The sequence below is a fragment of the Coloeus monedula genome, assembly GCF_965178545.1.
Source record: "Coloeus monedula genome assembly, chromosome: 1".
Taxonomy (NCBI): Eukaryota; Metazoa; Chordata; class Aves; order Passeriformes; family Corvidae; genus Coloeus; species Coloeus monedula.
In genome coordinates, this window is record NC_138781.1 from 110,703,573 (window position 1) to 110,725,519 (window position 21,947).

At 37.9% G+C, this 21,947-nt stretch overlaps 1 protein-coding gene across 1 annotated transcript in view; it reads left to right on the forward strand.

Moving 5' to 3' along the window:
- YES1 (YES proto-oncogene 1, Src family tyrosine kinase) overlaps positions 1 to 18,198 on the forward strand; it is a 49,520-nt gene extending 31,322 nt beyond the window's left edge. The window contains exons 2-12 of the mRNA XM_082280116.1: positions 2,181 to 2,453; positions 6,594 to 6,693; positions 7,365 to 7,463; positions 10,473 to 10,576; positions 10,662 to 10,811; positions 11,035 to 11,190; positions 11,465 to 11,644; positions 13,893 to 13,969; positions 14,297 to 14,450; positions 14,988 to 15,119; positions 15,909 to 18,198. Of these exons, the coding sequence (XP_082136242.1) occupies positions 2,189 to 2,453; positions 6,594 to 6,693; positions 7,365 to 7,463; positions 10,473 to 10,576; positions 10,662 to 10,811; positions 11,035 to 11,190; positions 11,465 to 11,644; positions 13,893 to 13,969; positions 14,297 to 14,450; positions 14,988 to 15,119; positions 15,909 to 16,117 (1,626 nt within the window). The 5' untranslated portion in view covers positions 2,181 to 2,188 and the 3' untranslated portion in view covers positions 16,118 to 18,198. The remainder of the gene's footprint in view (positions 1 to 2,180; positions 2,454 to 6,593; positions 6,694 to 7,364; positions 7,464 to 10,472; positions 10,577 to 10,661; positions 10,812 to 11,034; positions 11,191 to 11,464; positions 11,645 to 13,892; positions 13,970 to 14,296; positions 14,451 to 14,987; positions 15,120 to 15,908) is intronic.
- The last annotated feature ends 3,749 nt before the right edge of the window (positions 18,199 to 21,947 follow it).

Genomic DNA, 21,947 nt, shown 5'->3' on the forward strand with positions numbered 1-21,947 from the left:
TTTTTTTAAAATTTTTTTTTTAATCTTGAGGTCTTATCTTGAAGTTCGGCAAATGCCAGAAGGAACGAAAAATATTTGTGATGGACATTTGGACGGATGTCTGTATGCTTCCCTTTTAATCTACTTGATTAACATTAATAGTATGCTGGACTTTTGAATTGTGTGCTTAACTTCCAGCCAAAGGCAAGGAATCAGTGCTATTAGAAAAGACCTTTTTGTAAAGGTGATTGTAGTATTATTCAATGCTAGGAGAAAACACTGATTCAAGTTTTTTAAAAAGAATCAAGTAAGCCTCAGAGGAAGACAAGAATTCACAATAGGCAGCCACGTGGCCAAAAGAAAATGTTTTGGATTACAGTGTCTATTTGCAGTGGTAGGGAAATTAAAATGGTGTGATTATGGATGTTTGACTTCTATTGTGAATTAATAACTGGCTTTTCTACTGTGGATGGTAAGGTGTCTTTTGTAAAGTATTTAGGCACATTGCATTCTTATGCACGTATTTGAGCTTTGCTCAACATTGCTATGTTAACATTTGTTCATAATTAATAAGTTGGCAATAATTGTATGAGAAGTAAAAATAATTGAAAAGGTGTGGTTTATGATGATTCATTATTCTGTGGAAAACCTCAAATATGATTTGTAAAAGGGCAGTTATTTGACTTTGTTGCTGCTTGTTTCTGCATCAGTAATTGTATTATGTTGCAGTATTAGGGGCTGAAATGACAAGGTGAATATACTTAACCTTTTTGAGCAGTGAATTTTATAGGGTGTTTCACCATCTGTGGACCTTGTTCTTTTCAGGAACTCTGAATCATGGTTCTTGAGGAAATTGCAGTACCTTTATTATTGTACTGTTAGTTATATGGGGGTATTAGTTTCTCTCAGTGTGACTATATTAAGGCAGTATTTGTTTAGTAAAATTTACTTTATTCCATTTTTCTGTCTAACAGTTAACAAGGCAAGAAGGAATTGAGAAGGAAAAAATATAATTAGACACACATTGGGAAATACTGTGTTTCCCTAATTGTTAGTTGGAGTCCATGAAATTGTTGTTGTACTTACCAAAATATGTGGTTTTCATGCTTTCAGACTCCTGCTGTTTATTTTTTCAATTGATTCATTAGAGTATGTGGAGCAGTTGATTTCCTATGTCTGTCGAGGTTTTACTTTTGAAGTTAGAGTAGATTTTTATACCCTGTCCTGCGAATAATGCAGGAATTTTAATGCCAGACTAGTGTTGCATCTAATAGACCCTGCTTTTCTTCCTGATTTGTTTCCCAGCTGGGGTAAGCCAGAAAATGCCTGCTACCGGTTGTGACCACCTGAAAAATGGCAGGTGGTGACTTCTTAAGGCTCAGTCAGTGTTAATTGCTGGCGACAGGTCTCCTCTCTGATTCCCTTCAGCAGCAGGTAATAGGTGGCCCCACGGTAAACAGCACTGGCACTGTCTGCCTGTAGTGGGAGCTGGTGGCAGTCCTGGGCCATCAGGGATATAAATTGTCACCTCTCTGGGCACAGTTCAGTTTCTAAACCCCTAAGGATATTGTAATTACTCTTAATTTTTTTGCAATTTTAGTTACTCTAGAGCTTAACCCTATCCTGTGGCTGCGAATATCTGAAGTTTGTTTGTGAGATGTATTTGGGGGGCTGGCAATGGATGAAAACTTCTCTATGTCTTTAAAAATGTTAGTTGTCACCAGTTGGTCAAGACTTGATTGCACAGATGCTTAAAAAAGAAAGCAGGAATGCCCCATTCGTTTTCTTTGTACAATTGCTTTGGATTTACTTCCTATAATTGACGCTGGGTTTGTCACATCTGTTTCGCCCTCCACCCTGCTGTAGAAGGCTCCAGTGTCTTTTCCTCATCTGTTGCCTGATTCTCCCTTTTTTTTCTTTGTTGCCATTTACAGTCCATCAAGTAACTGGGATGAAGAATAATCCAAGTGTGCTGTTAGTATGTCAAGTTGTAAGGGAAAATAACTGGGGCTTCCCTGGTCTGGTAATGGTTTCAGTTTTACTCCAGAACACTTTTTCATCGGTGTTTATACTCTGCATGGGGTTTAACAGTAATATATTAGCATTTGGGTTAACTTTTTGGGAATATTCTGTGTTAGCTATCAAAAAACACAACATGAAGGTGAACTCTTTTTTTTTTTTCCCCTCTCTCGTTCTCACAGAAGCAACCATGGGGTGCATTAAAAGCAAAGAAGGTAAAGGCCCAGCCATGAAATACAGAACTGAAAATGCTCCAGAACCTGTTATTTCCCATGTCAGTCATTATGGATCAGATTCCAGCCAAGCAACACAGTCACCGTCAATAAAGGGATCAGCAGTTAATTTTAATAGTCATTCCATGACTCCTTTTGGAGGGCCTTCAGGAATGACACCCTTTGGAGGAGCATCATCTTCATTTTCAGCTGTGCCAAGTCCATATCCTAGTACTTTAACAGGTGAGTGTTACATAAAATGATGCTATTATTATTGTTTATTATTATAGCTGCTTGACAGTCATAGCCAAGAAAGTACTATGACACCTCACTGTGCAAAAATAAATTGCAAATTTAAAATAAATTGTCTTTTAGAGGTTCCTGATTTTCAATATCTTTACTGCTCAGATAATAATGCAGCCTGTATTCACTAGTGACTGGGGCGTGGAGGTTGGGTGTTTAGGCTTTTATTTTTGTGGAGACAATTAGGATCACAGCACAGAGAAATTTTACTTAAGACAATAATGGCAATAGTTGATGAAGTTATGTTAGAAGTTCTAAGCTGTTGAAGGGATGCATATGGGATAATGGCTTTAAACTTGGAGAGATGTACAAAATGAACAACACTTCAGATTCAGGAAATTGATATTTTAAACTGGTTTCAAGTCTGATTACTTTAAGTTATATTAGTACAACATTGAATCAATTTATAAAGCTAAACAGGATTTGCATTATATTCTGTGTATTTTACTATGGGAACAATACGTGTGAAATGAAAGAGCAGAATTCTCATTGTTGGTGGTCATATTAAAACCAAAATGGGCAATGTAAAAATAGAATTTGCAGCGCACAGAGACCTTCTTGGCTGAGGTATAGAGGATACAGCATTTTAAGGCAACATGCACATTTGGTATTATAAACTCACCATTATATCAAAATCTTAAAACACACAAAAATATTGATTTTGTCCTCATAGCTAATTTCACAGTCTAGATGGATATTTTTGAGAGGAAGCTGTGATTTATTCTTTTTTTGAGAGACACAAGAAAGAAAGGCATTTATTCCAGAAGCTCTGCACAGACACTTCACAAAACAGAGTAAATAATTTCTTAGTAGTCTACTTCTAGTTTTCCCACAAACCTCTAATGTTGGCACAATTACGGTGCTTAAATGTTTGCAATGTTACTGTGGCATTTAAAGTCTTTTAAACACGAGAAATTTGAGATCTGTGAAGATGCATTCTGACCTTGACATTAAGCAATTCAGGAAACCAAGTATGAATTGTCAGGTAATGATGATCACCCTGTAGTCCTTTTCTTGGGAATACATTAAAAGCCAAATAATTAAAATGAACATCTAGCCTCTATCATTTATGAGTCAGCTCTGAATCCCTGTTTTGCATGAACATGCAGAAATTAAATAAGGGCAGCATTTCTTCATATTCATTAGCTCTGCTGAGGAAAGTTTATTGTATTTCATCTCCTCCAAGAACCTCTTACTAGATCTGGTTCTTTGGTCATGTAGGAATCTCCAGCAGTGCATGCAGGCACTCCTGGGTATAACCAGACATCAGGGATGTAGCCCCCCACCAGGTACCACAAATCCTTTTCTGCAGAGACCAGACAGGATGTTACGTTCCCTGTTCTTGTTCCTGCTGGTAGTTAAGCATGTTACATCTTGAACCAGAGTCAACAAGAGAGATTTCTCCTGAAAAGAGAGTCTAATATCTCATCAGTGTGAAATGGGTTATCAGCAGGCAGGCTGATTTGTGTGAATGCTCCCATTGTTTTGCAATTAGATAAAATGATACTGCATATTAAATTATTCCTCCTCGTTCGGTAAAATCAGCCTATCCACAAAAAAACACACATTTTAAATAAAAAAAGTAAGTATATACATAGATAAAATTGCGCTAACAATTATTTGGTAAATTCAGTACTGCTTTTCAGATCAGTCGAAATTGGGTGTTTTTGTGAGTGAATGAGATGATAACCTTCATCTGGCTGTAAGCTTTTTGTGTTTGTGACCAGTAAAACACTGGATCACATTCTGTCGCCCTTTGCTTCGCAAGAGAGGAGAATAGATGGGCTTGTCAAACAGGATGTAAGCATCAGTAGTACTTACGCAGTTGATCAGTGATGTGTGACAAGAGGATGATATGGTTGTCATCGTGGCCTGTAGTGAGGCTGAATAGAGTTGAGCCATCTTTTATTCCTCTAGAGCAGAAAAGAAGAAATCTGAGTTAGTCACACTGCTCCTGTATTACACATGGTCTGTCTTCAGATGCTTTGAATTCATAGAATATTGCTGAAAATGAAAACAGAAAAATGGGCTGCTGTTCTTGCCTTCCATGAAGCTGTGCAAGTACTAGTGCTCTGTAATCCCCATGCTGAACAAGAGGGTAAAGTCTTCTCTCCAAAACCAGTCATAGATTAGAGGATGGGAATACTGACCTAATGAAAGGAAAATCCTTAAGGAAAGTCTTGTGGCTACAGATAGCTTGAGCAGCTAAACTAGATCACCTCACAGTGGTTCACAAAGAAAACAGCTGCAAGAGAGTTGAAAAATCATTTGACAGTATCTTTGCTTAAATCATTCTATGCTGATACTGTTCTCTTCAAGTATTTTATTATTCTTTGCTATGAAAAAACGCTTGTGACTGAGAACAAAAAGAGGTTTTATGGCAGCTGAAGTTTTTCGAGGCTCATGGAGTCTCCCAGTTTCTTTATATGCAGTTAAAAACTTCTGTGATATTGTGACTTGAGATCTGCAGAAGAACTCTCTGGGGATGGTTTATTTCCATAACACTTGCTTTCTGTTTGTGTGAGTATGTTTGTATCCTCACAATTTTCTTGCTCCACATACCAGTTTGTGTCATCAAAATAATGTAGTAATAAAGGCAAAAATTTGTAGAACTGTTTTGATTTTTAACTTAAATTAGGAGCTGCTAACTTCTAAGGAATATTTTAATTCATTTTCAGTTTATAAATCACACTTTTAAAAAAGCCTTCAATTACTCTAACCCCCTGTGGGGATTTTGTTCTGTTTTTCCTAGTGGAACTATAAATTCATTTCCAGCTGAGGCCTGCTGAGAGACTGTAATCACAGGAAGATGCCAAATCAAATGAAAATATTTAGGTGATTGGGAGCTCTTAAGACAGTGTACATTGCAAAAGAATATTGCATATAGACTTATCCCCATTGCATTATGTATTCTTCCTTTCTGATCACTGTCATATTAACTGTGAGATCTAAAATTAGATGGAACATGTTTCTCTTGGTGGACATGTATATCCTGGTACATATATATGTGCGTATTAGAGATGTAGTGTTATGTATTTAAAAATGTGTTATTGCTTGGACCATCGTTAAGCTTCTTAAATGTTCATTAGATGAGAAATAGCATTTCTAGGGCTTAAAAAAATCTTCCTGAATTGTCTATTTGCGGTTTTCTATTTTAACTTTCTCCTAGTTATGGTACATAGTTCTTTATTTTTGCTAGTAGCTTGTACATCTCAAACAGCCTGTTCTCCTTTCCCTCTTTCTCTTTTAGCCCAGTTTTATAGATTAGTTCTTTAAAGTATAGAAAAAGGTTTCCTCTTGGTAAGTGTAGAAGCCTTCCTACCATCCACCTCTCTCACATCTGTCCTATCTGGGGAACATGTTCAACAGCGTGCCCTATACCAGAAGTGGGATGGGAAAGCATATTCCTTAGGGTTGGTGGAGTGCAGCTGTTCTTCATGTGACCTGTCTTGGTCCTTGTTCTCTGATGGATCATCCTCAGCAAGGGTCTGCATCACTGGTGGGGAGACCTGGTGGAATCAAAAAAATCATTAGTGCTAAAGCAGAGAAATGTCTTTGTCCCCAAGAGAATACTTTTATTTCTGGTTCAGTTCCTTGAGTAGGTCTTGATGTGTAACCTCAAAAAGTTGGGAATGCATCAGTTATTTATGGCTAAATTCAACAGAAACTTCTGTGAAAATTAGTGGCTGATGGTTCACCATTGTGGTGGTGTAGGTTCTTCCAGAATTGCATTTCTTAACAAGAAGCAAGCTTAATAAAGAAGCTATGGGGTTTTTTTTTACTGATGATGCGTCATGCAGGTTTCTGTATATAAGTGCTGTAATTATTAATGTAGTTCCAGTGATGTGTGTCTAGTGGCCTTTTGTGGTGTGGAAGCATATTTTCAGAATATCTGTTTATAGGCATTGCTCTGCCTTAAGAAAAGAGCAGATTATTGATCTGGCTTCCAAAATGAGATACAACTCAGAGTGTTTGCTGCTTCCAAATCAAAAATGATCAATTATTTTACACACAAGTCCTTAAATCAAGTGTTGGAACATTACTGCTATATCCTATGGGATTTTTTTTCTTTTTTCTAAGGTGGTGTTACTGTATTTGTGGCCTTATATGATTATGAAGCTAGAACTACAGATGACCTTTCATTTAAGAAAGGCGAACGGTTCCAGATAATAAATAACACGTAAGTGTTCTCATTCACAGACTTCACTGCATTGTTGGGAATAATTAGATCCTCAGTTCTTTTGGAGATCTGTATATCCTATTTCAGTGAAGAGTAGATTGGTTTGGTTTTTGTTTTTTTAAGGCATTCAATATTCAACAAGCATGGGGTTACAATGTATAATACTGCTAAGACAGTAACTTTTCAGGCTGAGATCAGGGTTTGGGTGCAGATGTAGAACTGTAGCAACTGTGGCCTCTTCTTGGTTGTGTGACTTCCTTCCCCTCCCTGCCCTAGCAAGGCACAGCTACCCCTTCGGGGCAGCAAAGGTGGGGGCATGTACTTCTCCATCCCAAACTCTGCACCTGGAGTTGCTCTCTGATCTGGAGAGGCAGATGAAGACTAGACAACTCAGATGTTTATTTACACGTCTCTGCCATAAAGCATTTTGGTTTTACATTAAAAAAAAAAAAAAGCCCCAAATTTTTAAAATATGAAATTCCACTAAGAGGCATTTGTGTTGCTCACAACACGAGAGGTATGTAGGTGCAGCACAAACTATTTTAGATGCCTTCATAATTAAAATAACATGTTGCCTAAATTTACCTTCCTTTCATATGTGAGTACATTACAGGTGCTACGGAATTATGTGTTGTTTGTATGTGGAAGAGGTAATTAATGTTTCATTGCAGGGAAGGAGACTGGTGGGAAGCAAGGTCCATTGCTACAGGAAAGACAGGCTACATCCCAAGCAATTATGTAGCTCCTGCAGACTCCATTCAAGCAGAAGAGTAAGACGCTGTATCTTGTCAATCTTACTGTCCTTCTACACTTTGTACCCTGCGGTGATACTATTTTTTAATTCATTATATGTAACATTTCAGGGTAAAGGAGGAGAATACTACTAATGAAGGGAAAGCAATGCTACTTGGATTATGTCAAATGTATAATTATTAGTAAGCATGAGGTGGACACTCATGCGGATGTTTTATGCCTGCTTGCTTACATGCAGGGCTAAAGGAGAAAGGATGGGAGAATTCAAGAATGATAAAAATTGAAGGACACACCTGGTGTATCATGTAAAGCAAAAATGGATGGGTTTTAGCTAAAGAGTTCACACACCATCAACTCTAGGTTTTTATCCTTATTTTTGCTTGCCAAACCCTGAGTCAAGATCAGCTGTATCCTTGGTCTGAGCTAACCTTACATTCTAAAAAAGCATTTGCATGCACAATTATTGCTAATCTATTAATCTGTAATAACTTTCTGGTGACAAAAATTTTTTATATGCTAAGGACTGCTATGAATTTGGAAAATTATACTGCTTTGTGTACCAGTACTTCCTACATTTATTTACTAACATCCTGGAGTGCTTCAACAATCACATGAAATGACTGTGGAACCTGTAGGTTGGAGTACAGTTTTAGTTTAGTTAGGCTTGTTCCAAGGGATTGTATTTGTTGTACTAGAAATACAAAGTTGCTTTGTATACAGCTCTTGCTTCAATATACAGGCATGATAGTGCCAATAACAGTTCTCTGACACATGATCTGTGCACTTCTCTGTTTGCTACTGCACGTCTGGGAAAAGTGCCTGATGTTCAAATGTTTCCTGAATCTCAAGCTGAGACTTTAGCATGCTGCTGCTGCTGCTCTCACTTGGTTCTTTGCTATTAAAATATGATTACATCAAAGATGCTCTGTTATTTTACACCCTTGAGTTTAATCTGGTTTTAAAATTACTAACTCTTGTTTACATTTTTTGGAAAAAAAGGCAAAGGTTTCCTTTTTTTAAACTATGCAATAAAAGCTTATGTCATTACAACTGCAGTGCTGATAAAATGGAAATGATAGCCCTTTACAAAGAAAGTATGGCTCCTAAACACTGACAGAACAGAGTGGTGGGATTTGTAATGGGTTTATGCGATGACTAGATGTGAGAGTGAAGGGTGATGAATAAGGAAGCTTTTAAAAAGTGTTTATTTTAAAGAGCCAGTGCTAATTTTAGGAAATATCCCCACAGCATTTGGAATACAGTTCATTTGTTTTAGAGTTTGTTAGCCCTATGCTTTGATAGTGTTTGTAGATTTTGTGTTGTGACTGCAATTAGAGTTACCAGTGCAAAAGCAGTACAGAGCCCCAAGTTGCTAGGATTTTGTCTAAGTGGCTTTTTCTAAGCCTGAAGGCATTTGTAGCAGAAACTGCTTGTGACAGGATCCATATTATTTGTGTGCTTTTTTAATGACACCATAATATAAACATTTAATTGTCTCTAAAAAAGAAAGCAATTCAACCCTACTATTACTTAATAGGTAGTGAAATAAAACAGCACTTTGCAATGTAGTTTGTAAATTGTAGTAGTCTAGGGAAGAGGTGTTTTCATGTGGAGTTATGAACTAGGATTCAAGTTTGCTTCTGTAAGATGATAGGTTACATCCAAATTGTCTTCAGCATGTATACTTTCATTCCCATTTCTAACTTTGCACATCTCCTTCAACAGTCAAACTGCAAATACAACAAAATGTAAGAATAAGTTTCAAATTCCCATGTGATTGCACAGGCCATTCTGTTCATGGCCAACAAAGTGATCCATCTTTATCTACATTTTTTCCCCAGAAAATGTTTCACCCACAAAACCATTGTTTTGCAGCAGTTTTCAATACTACTTTTCCCATCACTCATGAAGCCAAATTAGCTTGATGATAAGACAGTGACAGACAAAAATTTACACTTAGCATCACTTTGTAACTTCTGAGGCACCTAATCAAAATAAAATGTAGTTAGAAATAAGTGTTATTCCTGAGTCTGGGGATTCATATGAAGATGGACCTTAAAATTATCACTGGATCAGGACAGTGCTGTGTGCAGGCTGTTCATCAGGATGAGCATGCTGTGGGAGTGTAGAAGAAAAAACTCCTTTTGTGAAAGAACTGAAGGCAAGAAAAAATACAAATCTTAAAACATCTGTGTTCTTTTTGATATCAGAATGATTCAGCAATTTGAAATGTTACTCATAGAAAAGTAAATGACACCTACCATAGGGTTGCTCCTAAATGATCGGTAGAAAAAAGTGCTCCCTCTACTGAGGTAGAAAAAGATGGGAAGCAACAGATATTGAAACAGGAGAGTTTCCAGCTGAATCTAAGAAACTTTTTCATCCTGAGGACAGCCAGGAAGGGGTACAGGTTGCACCAGGTTGGTGGTCTGTCCTTCAAGGTTTTCAAGCCTGAAGTGGACAACAACCTGAGCTACTAGGTCTGATCTCACTGCTGACCATGCTTGCAGCAGGGGGCTGGACCAGAGAACTTCAAGGGCCCCTTCCAGCCTCAATGAACCTGTCATCCAATGATATTTATGCACACCCACTTTGCATTAAATATTGTTTTCTAACAAAGCCAGAACTGCTTAAAGAAGAGAGTTTCAGCTGCTGCAGCATTGAATGTGCTGCCAAAGTGTGTCATCTGATTCATCTTGGCCTATAAACTTAGCCTGAGGAGGGTGTTCATTTCAATGTTGATCTCCATTGTTAAACCAGCAGAAAACCATAGTATTTGCAGATATAGGCCTCTTTACATGTATTTTGTAAATTATAGAAACGAGAGTCATGTAGAAATAGGTCATCTTCATCTTTTGATTATATGGATGTCATTGCTTTTGCTGATCTTTGGGATACTTGTAGCCCAGTAACTGTTTTGGAATATTAGTAGTCCAGTCAATGCTTGAGATTTCTAAATCTTTTGCTTGTATGAGTACCAAAGTATAGGAAGCTTTTATTTACACATTTCCTTTTAAATTTTCTAGGTGGTATTTTGGTAAGATGGGCAGGAAGGATGCAGAAAGGCTACTTTTAAATCCTGGGAACCAGCGTGGTATTTTCTTAGTAAGAGAGAGTGAAACCACTAAAGGTATGTATGTGTCTGTTATGTTGGGGAGATACATTAAATGTGATTTTATATTTTGTTGAAGAACCAGATGTGCCTTGTTTCCTAGGTGCTTATTCCCTTTCTATACGTGACTGGGATGAGGTCAGAGGTGATAATGTAAAACACTACAAAATCAGGAAACTTGACAATGGTGGATACTATATCACAACCAGAGCACAATTTGAATCTCTACAGAAGTTGGTGAAACACTACAGAGGTAAGCCCAGGTTCCAGTGTCCCAATGTTACCCTGTGCCTACTGTGAGGAAAAAGGACTGTGTACATAACTTATTCTTAAAATTCACAACTATAAAATTTATTTCTGATTTCAATAAAAAGTAAATGGACTAGTTCTTTTTATCAACTTTAGGATGTTGCTTTTGTTACAGTCTTACTCCTGCTTAACTGCGAATCTGTTAACTATTTTTTCTGTTTTTTCAGAACATGCCGATGGGCTGTGTCATAAGCTAACAACTGTGTGTCCCACTGTGAAACCACAAACACAGGGACTAGCAAAAGATGCCTGGGAGATTCCTAGAGAATCTTTGAGGCTGGAAGTTAAGTTGGGCCAAGGATGTTTTGGTGAAGTGTGGATGGGTAAGAGCTTAATGTGACACATTTCGGTTGTTCCTGTGAAAGTTTTAATAGTATTTTAAGTAAATCAGTATTGGGATCAGAAAAGATAATATCATAAAGAAATGAAGGGCAAGAAGACCAGTTATGATCATGCATGTAATTGTAAAATTAATATTCAGTATAGTTCTAGTTTATGATTATTCTGTTAGCCAAAAAAACAGAAGCAAAGAAATAGTTTCAGCAGAAAATCTCTTCACTATTACAGTGGGGAATAAAACCTGATCTGTTTCTTTAGGAACCTGGAATGGAACCACAAAAGTAGCAATCAAGACACTAAAACCTGGTACTATGATGCCAGAAGCTTTCCTGCAGGAGGCTCAGATCATGAAGAAACTACGACATGACAAGCTTGTGCCACTGTACGCAGTCGTTTCTGAGGAACCAATCTACATCGTCACTGAATTCATGACAAAAGGTGTGTGACAGGACAGTTAGAAATACTACACTTAAAAGGTTATTTAAGACCTCAGCAGTAAATCAAATGTTTAATTAATGCTAGGTATAAGATAACTGGAGTATAAGTGTTAATTTTGATTAAATGAAAATGAACAACGCTTGACCTACTTGGAGCAGTTCTGATTTAGATCATGGGCAGAGGCATGATTTTTTGCACATCTGTGTCACCGTTGCCAATCTTCCAAGTATAAGATTGGGGGGTTTTTTCTCGTCATTTTTAGTGTGTACAGTCAGTCACATTTAAATGGAACAGTATAGGTGGGAATATCATTATGGGATTATGCCTGCCTGTAGACAGGTCATGCTATCAACAAAACACGTTGGGCTTTGGGTTTTTTAATGTTTCTTTCCCAGCAGTGTAATAGTAAATTTTAAAAAGGTTGAGTGGGTTTTTTTTGCAGACTCCCTCCTTTATCCCCTTGTTTTCAGTCTTTCATCCTTCTTCCTTTGCTCCATATCATTTCCCCCTCCCCCTGCTGCTGAAACAGAGCTTTAGAAATCTAGGCAGAATGTAGAAATAAACATCATAAGCATATTAGTGTTAAGAAGCAGCAGATTCTCAAGTCAATTATTCAGTTTTTTATAAAATGCAGACTTCAACTCATAGAGAAATTTTATTGTCGTCATAAGACACAGAAGCAAGGGAATGGCTAGTTGTGTTCAGTATGGCGCCACAAATGTATGGGTTTGCTTTTTCCTGCTTGGATGGGGTTTTTAAAGGGTTGTATTAGTTTAAAAATGTAAAAAGGAACAGAAAATATAAAAAGTTCTCCTGTGTTATTGTTGTTCCTAAATAACACTAGACAGTCTCTTAGATCTAAACCTGCCATGCAAAATCAGTTTTCATTGTCAGGTTTCAGCAAGGCAGTAAGGAAAAAAGGAATTTATAACTGTGTGTCTAAAGAAAAGCAAAGTTTACTAGCAGAATTGGTTACCTTGCAAAAGCAGAAGTAAAGAATTGTAATTTGTATAAATTATGGATTTTAAATGCCATTGGAAGCTTCTTATTGCTTACCCTTGACAAACTTATCACATTTTACAAAAAAAACCATAGAACTGCTTTGTTCTAAGGCAGTAGAACAATTTGTTTTTATTTATATTTCCCCTTTTACAAGGAAAAGAAACAGGTAAAAACTGCAAAGTATCCAACTTTTTTTTCTTTTTTTGCAACGTGGACAGGTTACTAGAGATCAGTGTGAAATCTTTGCTCCTCTTCAGTCCTTTGATCTCATGAACCAAGGTTAGAAAAAGTCTATGCAAACACACACAGCAAACAGCAGCAGCAGTGGGAGTCTGCCACATTTTCACTTTCACTATGCAAAAGTACAGCAAGTCACTAAAGTCATGTTGGAGGAATCTAATTCAGAGTTACTGCTATGAATCCACTTCAGGATATGCAATCAAGTGGTTTCTTTCCCCACCATGGCCACACTTGTAATTTTGTTGCTGTAATTTTGACTGTGACAAGGCTGATTAGTTACCAATCTTCAGCAGTTTCTTAGGAAAGAGGTCATGTTCCTTCATCTCATGACATAATGCCTCCTGTAGGGAAAGCTGTTGTGTAGAGACAAAGCTTTACTGCACACGTAAAGGTTGCTGTCGTAACAGAAGCACAGGTCCTTGGAACTGATTTCAGATGCTGCTCATGTAATGTTCTGGGTACAATTGCATTATATAAATGAGAGAAAATAAGGTATCATAAAGAATGGAAGATAGTTTTGTTTTCCCCTGTAAGAAAGAAAATGCAACAGTTTCAGAATAATTTCTCTAGTATATGATTGGGGGTGGCAGAAAAATGTAAGTAAGGCATAGAGGTTTCTTTGTTCTGTAATTATAAATCATACAGTGGAAGAAAGTCCAGCTAGGAGGAGCACTGATACCAGCAACATTGGAAAAATTCTAATGTATTGCCAAAAACAGCAGTCTGATTTATTACTGTTTAGTTATCTGCATTATCGAAGTGGATTCCAAACCACTTGGATAGAGTTGCACTAACCAGTTACCAGCATGGAGGTAACCATGGGCTTCATTACTGGGTCACATATTCTGGTAAATGATGGATTTTCAAATACGGATTTCATGAGATAAATGTGTCAATTATAATGTCTAGGAAAAAAAATCTCATTTGTGTTTTCAGGTCAAATTAATGTTTTGGTTTTTTCTTCCTTCCCCCCCCCCTTCCCCCCCAAATGTGTCATGTTTTACAGGCAGCTTGCTAGACTTCCTTAAAGAAGGGGAAGGGAAATACTTAAAACTCCCACAGCTGGTTGACATGGCTGCTCAGGTACCAAAAAAACCTGTATTTTGTGCTTAGAGAAGAGATATCAGATAGCAACTAAACATAAATATCGAATGCTCTGGCTATTGTATGCTGCTCTGTCTTACACCTTCTGTTGCAGGCTTTAATTTGTCAGAAAGGAAACAGTCTGGTTTGCAATTAGCAGATACTCTGTAGCCAGACACACTAATCAGTGCAGAGCTCTGGGTTGCAATGCTCTACTTCTATACTTTCACAATGGGAATGGAGCTTAAGTAAAGGGGTGCAGCTCACTGCTTGGGATAAATGTATATAGTCATGAAAAATAACCTTTCATAACACTTTCTTTTTAAGATTGCAGATGGCATGGCTTACATTGAAAGAATGAACTACATCCACAGGGACCTCCGGGCAGCTAACATTCTTGTAGGAGACAATCTTGTGTGTAAAATAGCAGATTTTGGTTTAGCAAGGTTAATAGAGGACAATGAGTACACTGCAAGACAAGGTAAGGCCAATTAATTTAATTAATAAGACCGGTTGCCTTTTAATTGCTTAGAACTATTACATTTAGCAGAACATGCCTGTGTATTGTGTCTTCATGAATAAATATCATGCATGTAAGTGTCCTTTCACAGCTATGTTTAGGTGACCCCCTCACCTAAGTGCAGTCCTAGTAAACTTCTTTTGTTTAAAGTTATGTGGTGGTTTGTTTGTGTTTTCAAAAAGCATTTTTAATTATTTTTGGGGGATAAACATGCTACAGTTCGAAGAGAAATGAGATTCCAGAGAAGTTGCTCATCAGGTTCACTTTTTGAAACATATTTAACACATTCTCAGGTGTCTTTAGTGGTTCCAGATATTGTAGCCAGTAGTTTATGCCCTAGTTTGAGAAATATTAAAACACCGATACCACCTTGAATTTTATCAATAAAGCAAAGTATAAAAATGTTTTTAGTGCAGTATTATTTTCAAATTATTTTGAAGTGTAAGCAAATTATGGGTTAGTAAGGGAAAACTGAGAATCTCTTTCCAATGTTTGTAGGAGCTAAATTTCCAATTAAATGGACCGCTCCAGAAGCAGCGTTGTATGGTCGGTTTACAATCAAGTCTGATGTGTGGTCATTTGGAATTTTACTGACAGAGCTGGTAACTAAGGGGAGAGTGCCATATCCAGGTAACAGGAAAATTTAATGGATTTTTCTTTTCTTTTCTTTGTTGTATTCTGTGCCTCTGGAGTTACCTTTTGTACTTTTTGCTTTCATTCAGAGCCCACAGTTGACAAGCAGAGACAAAAACTTAGGCACACCTCACTTGTTCCTTTGTTCACAAAGATACTTTGTTTTATTTTCAGATTAAATATTGCATATTTTAAAGTGTTTTAAGATAATAGCACTTCTAAATGTGACTGACAGTTTATTTCAGATTAGTGAGTATCCTTATGTTTCCTATCTGTCTGTTCCTGATATTTCTACTTTTGACATTTTCCCAGGCAACAGAGAGCATCAGTACACTGAACCTGCTAAACCAGTTTTTTGAAACTAAACATATTTCAACAGATACTTTGCTGGGTCTGGAATTTGTAAGGCAGTTCTGTTAGGGATATATAAAGACTTTTATTTGGCCTGGTTTCAAATTAAGTGGTCCTTGAGTGGAACCTAAGGCAGGGAGAAGCTATTTGTGCTTGAGTCTCCTTTCTAAAAGGACAGGTCCAAGGCAGTGGGAAAGGGAGAAAGCGTACATACGGAATAAGGACCAGGTATTGAGGAATTACCAGTGTACCAAAGTAATTTTCAGAAAACTTATTTAATGCAAAATTGTAAAAAATTCATTCACTACAAAGCGTTTTCATTAAAGGTTCTGTTCTCACAGAACCACATGCCTTGCAGCTGAAGAGATTCTTGAAAAACTTTGGGAACCTGTTCTTTGCATAATGTCATTCAGAGCTAATATGCTTTCCCTTTAGGAATGGTGAATCGAGAAGTTCTGGAACAAGTGGAACGTGGATACAGGATGCCTTGTCCACAAGGCTGCCCAGAGTCTCTCCACGAGTTAATGAAACTGTGTTGGAAGAAGGACCCTGATGAGAGACCAACATTTGAGTATATACAGTCTTTCTTGGAGGACTACTTTACTGCTACAGAACCACAGTACCAGCCTGGAGACAATTTATAAGCCAACAGTCTATATAACATGCACAAATCTGCCAAATCTAAAAGACTTGCAAAGAATTCCTGAAGTCTCTAAGGAATCACAGGAAAGAAAATCTTCGCTACTTTGCATGCTCTTAATGGCAAACTGGAATTTCATAATGCAGTTGCACAAAACCACTTTTAAAGTGTTATACTCTGATTTACCAATGACATGTTTTTATTTTTTCCTCTTTCCCAACTTATTTTCAGGGTCCAAAGGAAGCTTACTGAAAATACGGGGCAGAAAAAATAAGTGTTGGTGTGAACAATAGCAGAAAAACCAATGTTTCAAATCCTTTATTCTCCCAATATTTGCTAATCATTCTACTAATGAGGGAATTGTCTGGAATTAGTGATCTTGGGATAAGGCATTGTTAAAGCAGAAGAACTTTGTGGGACCAAGCAATTCTATTCCAGTTCCGTAAAACTCCCTGTGTTTAAAACTACATGTGTGTGCCCCCACCCCCGCAAAACAAAAGATGGTACAACTGTACTTGATTTATAGTATTGATCTTTAAGCTTCCGCTTTCATGGACTTAATTAGGGTAGGCAGGTAAAAAGAGAAATTGGAACAGTGAATGAGAAACTTGATCTAAATGGTAGACCTCAATAGTGAGATTAGAGAGCATAATGCACTGTGTTAATACTTGTATTAATATAACTGGAAAGTAGCATGAGAGATTTTTCCTTTTTCCTTTCTGCATAGCTAATTAAGAATAATGAAGGTAACTAGAAAATGAGGCAATATTTTATAAAATTGTGTTGATAAAGTATGATGATATTTGAACTTGAAGCTATGTAATACAATCACGGGGGAAAGCCTTTAATCTTTTAAGCTCCAGTGCAACAGCAAGATTTTGTATGGGAAGACTACCTGAACAAAGTTCACTGGGAAAGCAAGACTGAAGCTGGTAAATGGCCACTTTTTAGTCCTTTTTCAGAGAGGTTTGGTACTGTTGTATGTGGCTTGTAAGTGTTAATGAGGGTGGGTGCCACAAGTGCTATCTGTCACTAGTTCAGGGATTTGATTGCACTTTTGCTTGTCTTGGCTATTAAGACACACATGCAGTTGCTCTTCCCACTTCTGCCCTTCCTACAGAATTATTTAACTAAAAATAAACAAAAGAAAATGTGAAAGTTTAAAAACTAAAGGGTTAAACTATATTTAATATTGTCCAAGTGATGAAACTTGCTGGCATTCAGCCCAGCTGACACTACATCTAGATTTATTTTCTTTGGCTACTGACATATCAAGCAATAACGTCATGTCTTTAACGCAACAATTTGCATGAGGTTCTTGAATTTCTGATCAAGCTAACATACTTTAATTTTGAAACACTCTTACTTAGTTACCAGCTTGGAATTCATATTATCATTGTAAAGCTATCCAACAAAAGAATTCAGAAAAGCTGGTAATATAGTTCTGGTACTAAACTTAACATTCATGCGTTTACACTACATTGAATCCAAGTACCAAACAGATCTGTGTAAGAACAGTGCCATCATTTTTCATTTTCCCTCATCATTGCTCATCAACTATACATCTGTGGCTATCAAATTTTAAAAGGGCTTTCTGTAAGAAAAACAAAAACAAAACAAAAAAACACACAGAGAAAATAATCAAAAAACCCAAAAATATTATGGAATTTTAATTTTTCTAAATATTTTAAAATTAATAACACAATCATATGAGTTTATGTATTAATATAGTCATAACAAAAAAATGCCAAAAATGACACTGGCATTGTATGGATTTTTAATTACTGAATGGAACAGTTCATTGTAATAACACTTGTATAGTAAAGGAATAAAACACTAACTTAATGAACATGTTCATTGTAAATGGTTGTGTATTATAAAACTTCTCCAAAAGAGTTTGTATGTTTATGAAAATTTATTTGTTTCACCTGAAGACCTTGATGTGGTTCTTACCCTAACAGAGTTTAAAATTCACATTCACACTTTTTATATAAATAGTAATAAGTTTAATTATGTAACTAAGTATTTTTATAAAGTATGACATTGTTGAACTGTTTTGCAGAATTGGTTCAAAATAAATTTCACCTTGATTGCATCTGCTTATTTGAGGTGGGGGAGGGGAGAAGGTGGGAGGGGGCCAAAAGCAGAGTAGCCTTCACATTGAGGGGAGAAGGACAGGAATAAAAGATTCATGAGGTTTTTTTTATCCTCTGTAAATTGTTTTAATGTACTTCCATGCAGGATTGTGAGTTCATGGTGCATTATTGCTGTTAAAAGGGAGATATTTTCTAGACCGGTTCACAGGTCCTTGGCAGGAATGGGTTAGAACAGTTCTGCCTGGGCTTAAAACAAACCCCCGTGGTGGACAGACAGACAGACAGACTTGGGATTCTTGTGAGAGCACGTCCAACTTAAACTCTCAGCTGGCAGTCACTGCCACGCTGTAAGGCAAGCACATATCCTTCCTCTTGCTTTGTGTGGGATTAGCAGCCACTGTTCACTTCTGTCCAATTTTTCAGGGAACTTTATACATTTGTTCTTGTGATAGCCAATGTTTTATCTCAACCTCATTGAATGTTACCTGTCTCAACAAACGACTCAAAGTGCAGATCCTGGCATGTATATACAGTGCCACTGTAGATCAAGGGGCTAGTACTGTTTGAGTTTCAGTAATAACTAATGCAGCACTAAAACCATTCTTCTTACAGAACCTACAAACTGCAAAGTTTACTGTATTTTTAGTATTTCCTGTAATGTAATTAATGTTTTACTACTTTTAATGAGAACAATCATGTAATTTCTGGTAATCTGTACTCCTCCCTGTTGTCCATCCGAACCTTGTGATTCCCATTCTGCATGCTAGGCCTGCAGACTGTTTGTCATGCATTGTTTCAAGTTGTAGTATTTTAAGAATATTTTCATAGTATTTTTGAGTAAAATTCCAAACATAAAACATGTGTATGATCCTACTATTTAGATAAAGTACATTCCTACTTTAGCATAAAGCATTATGAAAAGAACCTTACGTGTTCTTATCCTTGAAACCACTGAATTGTCATTTCACCAGGCTTGTGAGTAGCTCTTACAACTGAAAAGTAGCCTTGAAAAGGTTTGGAGGGGTTTTGGGTTTGGTGGGTTATTTTGGTTGATTGGGGTTTTTTTTGTTTAAAGAAAGACTTCTAGAGTTTGCTGATGGGCTGAAACAAAGCAGAATGCTGTCTTATCCACAGTCATCTACAATACTGTTTATTCTAAAACACATTATCTACAGCTGGAATAAGTATAAATGAGTATAAAGAAGTAAACTTAATGAGCCCCCACTTCTGTTATTTATTTTCATCTATTCAATAAACTCAGTTTTTAAGTTTTCCATGGAGATGCTGTAGATGTTTGTATTTGTGCCAACTTTCCCCCAACATTCACTTAGAGCTACACGGTCACGTTGGGTTTAAACCACAGGAGCACTCAGCGTAAGCTAAGCAGTATGTTGCAAGCAGGAGACTCAAATTCTCACACCTGGCTTAAGGAATTTAGGGCTAGATTGGAACAGCTGATCTGGGCACCAGAAGCAGGTCTGAAGTCCAGAACTGTGATTCACCCAGTAACTATTGTCTTGTGCAGTCAGTACCTGGGCTCTGTGCAAGCGTGTGAAAGTGCAGGTGCCTTCATAGCCACACACGTTGCTCCCACTTCAGCCTCATCGTAGTACAGGGACGACACTGCCTTTGACCTTCCAGGCACTGCGGTGTGGGGCTGGGAGCCCCCTCCCCCCCGAATACATGTCTCTGACAGACACCCTTCCAAGACAGGATGGGAAGAGTCAGGAGATGGAAATGAGGTGGTTGTATCTATTTTTTGATGTAACAGCCTTGAGTATAAAACCTGGGTTCTGATCAAGAATCCTGGCTAGCTGGGTGTTAGCTGTGAGAGACTGTTTTGAGATTGTTGGGAGTTGGAAGCAGAACCTACTGCAGAACTTCACCCTCAGCTGCAGACTTTAACATTTCCTCAAGGACCAGATTATTTTCTCTGCACTTTTTCTTAGTGACACAGAGAGAGTGTTAGCTGCAGAAACAGCAACAGCTTCCCTGCTTCTTTCTCCCTTAGCATAGGGGAGGAAAGGGGGAGAGTGGGATAGAAGGATGGAGGCAAGCGGCTGAGGTACCACACTTCGTCACTGGGCAGAGGGAAGCAGGCTGAGCATGGCAGATGTCATATGTTCTCCTCTCTGTCATATTTTGAAAAGGAGGTAGAAATGCAGGGGAACTGAAGAGCATCTGTTCCCTTGTGCACAGTGGAAATGGAGCAAGGCTAATGCCAAGTGCTGCTTCTGTTCTCTGTGGTGGTTCTGGGCAGCTCACCCTCACTGGCTTCTTGCAGAGCCCCTTCATAGTAGTTGGGGAGTCCCAAGCATTGTTTTGCTCTCATTTCTAAGAATGAACCTTCATCAGCTGTTAGGAAATTAAAAAAACAAACAAAAAAAAAGATACTGAGAGCCTGACCAGAGTGTTACTGGTCCCTGCATCCCAAATAGAGAGCATATCAGACTCTGGGAGGTAGCTTAGCATTTCTTTCCTGGTGAATGTGTGTGGATGCAGGATTTTGTGTCAGGTTTCCCTCTTCTCCATGTATGGATATGGTGTGTCTAGGAACTTCACAGAGTTCAGGCATTACCCATGGGACCCGTGTTCTTCTCTGGTCCTACTCTTTGAGCTTATTCCCCTTGATAGTTCTGCATGCAAACGTGCTTTTTGTAGGTAGCACATTGATTATATTTTTTAACATTCTCTTTAAGGGGACAGTTTTTGTCAAACTAACAACCACTCTTGTTAGGCGATGAAAGTATTTATAGCACTGTGTATTTTTACAAAACACTGTCCATCTTCTCTTGGTATTTCATTTACTGAAGGCAAGCAGAAACATGTTGGCCATCGTGTTGTTTTTGTTTTGTCCTTAAAGAAGATAGGACAGGTACCTAGGCAAACCCAGCAGGGTCTGAGAAACAGACTGGAAATCGAAAAGGGAAACCTGAATACAAGCAGTCTTGATGAATTAGTCATGTACCAACTGGAAAGCTGACTGCTGTGAAAGCATTCCTTTCTTTAATCAAAAAGCTGCTCCCAGTAGGAGCACTTCACCCCTTTCCTTTGTGCCCTGCTGCTAGGTTATTGAGTCTCTAGCTGAGGCTGCTGATAAGTACACACTGGGAAACAGACAGATCCGTGCATTTTACCTTTAGCCCTGAAAATCCATCCCAGGCATGCTAACGAGTCGCCTTTTTTTCCTGCACCTCCACAGGTGCCAGCTGCTGGATTCACCATTCATTAATTCCCACACACACATTTTTTCACATTTGGGGCAGCCTTCCCGGGGCTAAATGGCTGTTGATTCTTCTCTTGGCTTCAGTGTTTGGAAGTGCCAGGGGTGTATTTGCTGCAGTAAGGAAGGGTAAGGAAGCATTTCTGCTCTTTCAAAACCAAAAATATGATAAATCTCAGTTCAGCATGACTCCTATTATAAAAGTGTCACACATGAGGAGAACATCTAATCATTTGAGTGCTTCATCATGAGAACAGTGAACACTGCTCACTGCTTCTCCAGCAAGTGTAGAAAATGCCACTCAGGGAGATGCTCATGGTGTGCTGTGAACAGTGAATGACTGTGCTAGACTGCAGCCCCTGTTCAGTTCTGCCAAGGAGGCCAATTCTGTGATTCTGTCCTTCTGGAGAGTTCCCAAGAAAAGGCAAGAGTGTTGGTTCACATTCCTAAGAGTGAAAGCTGGTGACTAGATAACTTTGGTTCCTTACATCCCTCTACCCACCTTCCTCTCCTCC